Source organism: Gossypium hirsutum, chromosome D07, assembly GCF_007990345.1.
Source record: "Gossypium hirsutum isolate 1008001.06 chromosome D07, Gossypium_hirsutum_v2.1, whole genome shotgun sequence".
Lineage (NCBI taxonomy): Eukaryota > Viridiplantae > Streptophyta > Magnoliopsida > Malvales > Malvaceae > Gossypium > Gossypium hirsutum.
In genome coordinates this window covers 30,197,102-30,203,894 of record NC_053443.1, presented here as the reverse complement: position 1 = coordinate 30,203,894, position 6,793 = coordinate 30,197,102, and the positions used below count along the sequence as shown (strand labels likewise).

Below are 6,793 nucleotides of genomic sequence, written 5' to 3'. Positions count from 1 at the left end.
ATGAGTGTCTTGGTAAGGTCTGGAAAAAAGAGGCTTCATTTTGAAGGATGTTCATTTCATGTGCTCATTTATGTTTTAATGGACATTGCTTACTAATATGATAAAAAAATTTCTCTTATCATTAACAAATTTCTTAATTTAAACTGACTTGATGGGTTCAAGTCATTAAAGCCTGGAGACATATCCCTGACACAAGCATTGGTTTAGGCTAACAAGCAAGCAAACAATGAAGTGAACATAATTTATTTTAAGAAAAAAAAAACCGAAATCTCCATTAAGGGATTCACATTTCACAATTAAGGTTGAATTCTAGATTGATCAGGTAAGGACAAGGAGCAGATGATGCATCTGTATGGACTTCTTGCTTTGATTTATAATTAAAGACAACTTCTTCCTCTCTTTTCTTATAGAACAAAAGATGAGACTAATCTTGTTAATCGTGTACCATAAATTGCTTTTTATGTTATACTATAATTTTGGCCATAGTCACCTGTTTTGAAGAATGAGAAATCCCAGGTTAAGAATCATGGGTGGAGAGAGGTAAAACAGAGTAATTGATGGGTGATTTTATTTTACCAATTGGGGATTTTCCTTGAAACAGTAGTTCATGAAAATTTGAAATCAAATTTGTTTCTTCTTTGAGAAAAGAGAAGTGTTAAAAGAAAAAAGAATCCAAGATGCTTGCTTGACTAGCCCAAAGGTTTGGCTCAAATTCCAAAAATAAACCAACCCAGTCTAGTAATCATTTTGAGGAAAACAATGCAAAAACACATGGTGCATCTGTTCATAAGTACTCTAACAAAACATATTCAAAAAGATTACAAGGAAAAAACAGAACCCCGAGGTGAAGGTAGTGATGGTGGTGTGGTGTGTGAGTTCCAAATGGTTTCTTTATCTACCCTTTTCTTGCTTGCCTGCAAAGGAAATATAGTTGTAGAAATAGTATTAGACTAATAGCACTAGAAGCTCAAGTAGACTGCGTTTTAGATAAGCAAAAAAAAAAAAAAGAGAGAGAGAGAGAGAGAGACCCAATGCAAAACTAAGAGAGGAGTGGTTTGGGATTTGAGGCAATATTGGCAATGCCAATGCCGAGGCAGTCCAAAAACTACAAGCAGCAGGCAATGCCAAGGCAATCTTTGACCACTCACCTTCACTATTATCGCCTTCTACTTCTATCACTCTTCTTTACACTTATACCTAATGCTGTTTTTGCAGCCAACAGTGAAGCTATTGCATTACTATCTTGGCTTCATAGCACCCCTTCACCTCCTTCACCACTCTCCAACTGGCATCCTTCAGACCCCAACCCCTGTACCTGGTCTTATATCACTTGTTCTTCTGAAAATTTCGTCATTGAAATCAATATCCAGTTTGTCCAGCTAGCTCTTCCCTTTCCTTCCAGTCTTTCATCCCTTCCTTCCCTTCAGAAGCTGGTCATTTCTGGTGCTAATCTCACTGGAACTATCCCACCTGATATTGGAGACTGCTTGCAACTAACTGTCATCGATGTCAGCGCAAACAGTCTCGTTGGTAGCATTCCTTCAAGTATTGGAAAGCTCCACAACCTGCAGGACTTGATTTTAAACTCCAACCAGCTCACTGGGGAGATCCCAGCAGCCATTGGTGAATGCAGCAGCCTTAAGAATCTCCTAATATTTGACAACTATTTAAGTGGGATCCTTCCAGTTGAACTTGGTAAACTGTCAAATCTTGAAGTTATACGTGCAGGTGGGAACAAGGACATTGCAGGAAGAATCCCAGAAGAGATTGGAGACTGCCAGAACCTGAAGGTGTTGGGCCTTGCTGATACTAAAATCTCTGGTTCAATTCCTGTTTCACTAGGTAAGCTAACCAAACTCCAAACTCTATCAGTATATACCACCATGCTTTCAGGTGAGGTTCCACCACACATAGGCAACTGTTCAGAGCTTGTGGACTTATATTTGTATGAGAACGATCTCTTCGGGTCACTTCCACCGGAGTTGGGTAAGCTCCAGAAGCTGGAGAAGTTGTTGCTGTGGCAGAACAACTTTGAAGGGAGTATTCCTGAGGAAATAGGGAACTGCAAAAGCTTGATGACCATTGATCTGTCCTTAAATTATTTTTCTGGTAGCATACCCCACTCATTTGGCAACCTCTCTAATCTTCAAGAGCTCATGCTTAGTAACAACAATATCACTGGCACTATACCACCAATTCTATCTAATGCCACAAGCCTAGTACAGTTACAGCTTGATACTAATCAGATATCAGGCTCTATTCCGGTAGAGCTTGGGACATTAACAAAGCTCACGGTCTTCTTTGCGTGGCAAAACAAACTTGAAGGAAGCATTCCAGCAGCATTAGCTAGTTGGAGGAGCCTCGAGGCTCTAGACTTGTCACATAATGCACTCACTGGTAGCTTACCCTCCGGTTTATTTCAGCTTCAAAATCTAACAAAGCTTCTCTTAATTTCTAATGACATTTCGGGCACAATCCCTCCGGAGATTGGCAATTGCAGTTCCCTTATTAGAGTCCGGCTTGTTAATAACAGAATCAGCGGAACGATCCCAAAAGAGATTGGGCTCCTAGACAACCTTAGCTTCCTTGACCTGTCTGAAAACCATCTTGGTGGCTCAGTGCCAGATGAGATAGGTAACTGCACTCAGTTGCAAATGTTGAACCTTAGCAACAACACCATTGAAGGTTCTTTTCCTAGCTCTTTATCTTCTCTTACGAGACTTCAGGTATTGGATGTTTCTGTTAATAAGTTTAAGGGACAAATTCCAGAGAGTTTTGGCCAACTAACTTCACTCAATAGACTTATACTTAGCAGAAACTATCTTTCTGGAGCAATCCCTTCCTCTCTTGGTCATTGTTTAAATCTTCAATTGCTTGACCTTAGCAGCAATGCACTATCTGGCACGATACCAGAGGAACTGTTCGACATCCAAGCTCTAGATATTGCTCTAAATCTAAGTTGGAATGCACTATCTGGGGTGATCCCACCTCAAGTTTCTGCACTGAACAAGTTATCAATATTGGACCTTTCACACAACAAGCTTGAAGGTGACTTGGTAGCAATTTCTGGGCTTGACAACCTTGTTTCTCTGAACATCTCCTACAACAATTTCACCGGCTACCTCCCGGACAGTAAGTTGTTCCGACAGTTATCTGCAGCAGAAATGGCTGGAAACCAAGGGCTGTGTTCTAAGGGACACGATTCATGTTTCCTTAGCAGTGCTTCAGCAACTGGTATGCAAAGTGATAGTGGTTTCAGACGATCACAAAAACTTAAAATAGCTATTGCACTGCTTACTACCTTGGCCATTGCATTAGCAATCTTTGGGGCTTTTGCAGTCTTTAGAGCTAGAAAGATGATAGGAGATGATAATGATTCTGAGATGGGAGGGGATTCATGGCCTTGGCAGTTCACTCCATTCCAGAAGTTGAATTTCTCAGTTGATCAAGTTTTGAAATGTTTGGTAGAAGGTAATGTTATCGGAAAGGGTTGTTCAGGGATTGTTTACCGTGCAGAACTAGAAAATGGGGAAACCATTGCTGTAAAGAAGCTTTGGCCAACTACAATGGCAGCTGGATATGATTGTCATAGTGATAAAGTTGGTATAGGCGGAGTTCGTGATTCCTTTTCTGCTGAGGTAAAAACTCTCGGTTCTATCCGCCACAAAAACATAGTCAGGTTCTTAGGTTGCTGTTGGAACAGAAGCACTAGATTGCTTATGTATGATTACATGGAAAATGGAAGCTTGGGAAGTCTTCTTCATGAGCGCAATGGCAGCTGCTTGGAATGGGATCTTAGATATCGAATCATCTTGGGAGCAGCTCAAGGTTTGGCTTACCTACACCATGACTGCGTCCCTCCCATTGTTCACAGAGATATCAAGGCCAACAACATCCTCATTGGTCCCCAGTTTGAATCCTACATTGCTGATTTTGGACTTGCCAAGCTTGTCGACAATGGAGATTTCGCTAGGTCTTCTAGCACAGTTGCCGGATCCTATGGTTACATTGCTCCAGGTTAGTTCAAAATCCTTGCATATCAGAATTATCAGCTTGCATATAAAACTGCATTTCTATTTTCTCAAGAATATGCAATAACTGTCAAAGGACATAAAAATGCAATATTGCCATCGCATTCTTGTATACTGCTGAATATGTGATGATTAAATGAAAATGGCAACTCTCATATGGTTTAATGTCATTGCAGAGTATGGCTATATGATGAAAATAACAGAGAAAAGTGATGTGTATAGCTACGGAGTTGTTGTGTTAGAAGTCCTAACAGGAAAACAACCAATCGATCCAACCATACCAGATGGACTCCACATTGTAGATTGGGTCAGGCAGAAAAGAGGAGGGGTTGGAGTGTTAGATCCGAGCTTACAAGCTAGGCCGGAATCCGAGATCGAGGAAATGTTGCAGACCATAGGGGTGGCATTGCTATGTGTAAACCCTTCCCCTGATGACAGACCTACCATGAAAGACGTAGCTGCAATGCTGAAGGAAATAAAGCAGGAGAGGGAAGAGTGTATGAAACTGAGCATGGTTCCAGACGGCTCTTTGGACTCGGATCATAATCACCAAGGGAACAGCAACTCTCCATCATCAATGATCCAAAACTCATATCCCCAGAGCAGCAGCACCAGCTTTTCTGCATCTTCATTGCTATACTCATCTACTTCCAATGCTAAGCTAGCTTTCAAGTAGTTTAGTAATATTCAGCAGGCAGTTAAGCTATAGAAAGTTCAGGTGAGGGCACCTCTAGTTGAGCTGCAAAACTTTATTTAGTATTTATTTATTTATTTTCCTCTTGTGGTTGAAAACTGTGGTTAATTTCAATATGTAAAATTTGGAAATAAGTAACTGAAAAGTAGCAAAAGAATGATATGTTTTCAAGATGAAACAAGAGATTGAATGAAGGATTACCTGACAGCAACCTCAACCACTATTTTCATGCACTTCTCTCGACTGATATAAAACAGAACAGAACATAATCAAAATGATGTAAGAACCCACAAGTATGACAAAAATGCTACTTCACAACCTGAATAAAGAAAAACTCACATATGCTATATGTTTTAATCAATAAATATTACCAAGACTTCCTACCCGATTTGATGTCCATGTCCTAAGGGAAAGTAAATGGCTAATCTCTCGTATAGGTGTCACAAGCCGCAAATAAAAGCTAGTGACAAATGCAAACAAAACATCACATGGAGGTCAATTGATTAAATGAGGCTCATTTGACCTAGATGAACTGACCTGATTTGTGGAATACATTAAGAAGCCTATTTACTTGAAGCTTTAGTAGTCCAGTGAAGCACTCCAGTAAAACTAAAGTTACAATTGTGAACATTTGTAACCCTATAGTATTTAAATCTCTTAGTACTCTCATCTTATAGATAGGCTTAAATTTTCAATCGTTGATGTATTTTAAACTAAACATTGGATCATGGGGAGGTCAACTATAAATAAAGCCCTTTTTATCATTTGTAATCATTCAGTTGTAATTCTTTAAAGTAATAGACACACTTTAAGAGCATTCAACATTTGGTGTGCATTTGTTCTATTGTGACTTTTTTGTTCTTTTTTTCTTTTTCGCTTGAGAGTTTGCTTCCACTTTATTTTGATGCCTTAGTGAATTTCCTTTCTGAATTCTCACTTTCTAGAGGAAGGCCGACTTAGGAGGATTTGAAGCAAATGAATCACCTAAGGTCGCACGATTTCCCAAACTAAAGTTCTAGCCCAGTGACAATTGGTATCAAGAGCCAGTGTTCGGTAAGGCACTGGTTGAGATGACGAAAGGAGTAGACGAGCAGGTTGAGCCTAAGGAGACCCGTGGAAAGGGGTAGAAGAGCTAGCAAATCAAGGGATATGCTATCAACTTTGGAAGGTAGGGTTGCCAAACTCGAGGGTTCCATGGGTGATGTGAGGGATGTTGGATTTGGTGACCTTAGTGTAGTATTTTCATCTAAGTACACTTGTAATTTTTCGAATAGATTGGTTAATAAAATTATTCATGAATTACATTAATACTTTCTATATTTTTCTCATATGAGTTTTGCACGCAAAGCAAAATGGAAGCGAATGTTGCTCACTGATTGTCTAATGTTTAACAAAATATTAAGTGGTATTACATGGTAGGATCATAATACAGAAAGACAACTTATATTAGTAGACGAACCTAAACATGTCCTTAGCCTAATCGAAAATGAGAAAACCGATTGAGAGACTAATATGCTGTCTATTAGTTTATTTGACATTCTTACCCTCGTGCGATAGGGTTAAATTATATGTGACATAGTAAAGGAACTCACTAAGTTCATTTGAACTTACAGTAGTGTGGTTGATGTTCGAAGGATTTGCAAGGTTGATCAAGGACTCGGAGGAGGGATCAAGCCAAATGGAGTGGAGAACGGGGATCGCTGATGGATCAAGGTTGATTAAGTGGCTTAAGGCTTTGGCTGTAAGAATTATTATTTGTTTTATTTTTAGACTATTTTATAGCAATTAAGTTAGAAAAAAATAAATATACGTGAACCCGATCCATTTGTGTCGCTCCATACTCAGATCTAGAAGACGGGTCGAGTTGGAGTGTTACATAATATAGAAATTAATTACTACTACTTAGACTTACTATTGTAAAAAGGTCTTCATAGATTTGTTCCATCATCTCTTGGGTATGATCCTCAAAATACTTCCAAGTGTTCCATTATAACTAAACTATATTACAATTTGACTCGTGCACTTGCAGACACCACTTTTCTAATCTTATATATATTTTTAGTGTGTT

The 6,793-nt window shown here is 39.2% G+C and overlaps 1 protein-coding gene across 1 annotated transcript; it reads left to right on the top strand.

Moving 5' to 3' along the window:
- The first annotated feature begins 726 nt into the window (after positions 1–726).
- Positions 727–4,926, top strand: LOC107954929 (LRR receptor-like serine/threonine-protein kinase RGI2). Its single transcript, XM_016890621.2, has 2 exons — positions 727–4,017; positions 4,208–4,926. Exons 1-2 carry the CDS (start codon positions 1,080–1,082, stop codon positions 4,705–4,707), a joined length of 3,438 nt encoding a protein of 1,145 aa, XP_016746110.2. The 5' UTR covers positions 727–1,079; the 3' UTR covers positions 4,708–4,926.
- Positions 4,927–6,793: the final 1,867 nt, after the last annotated feature.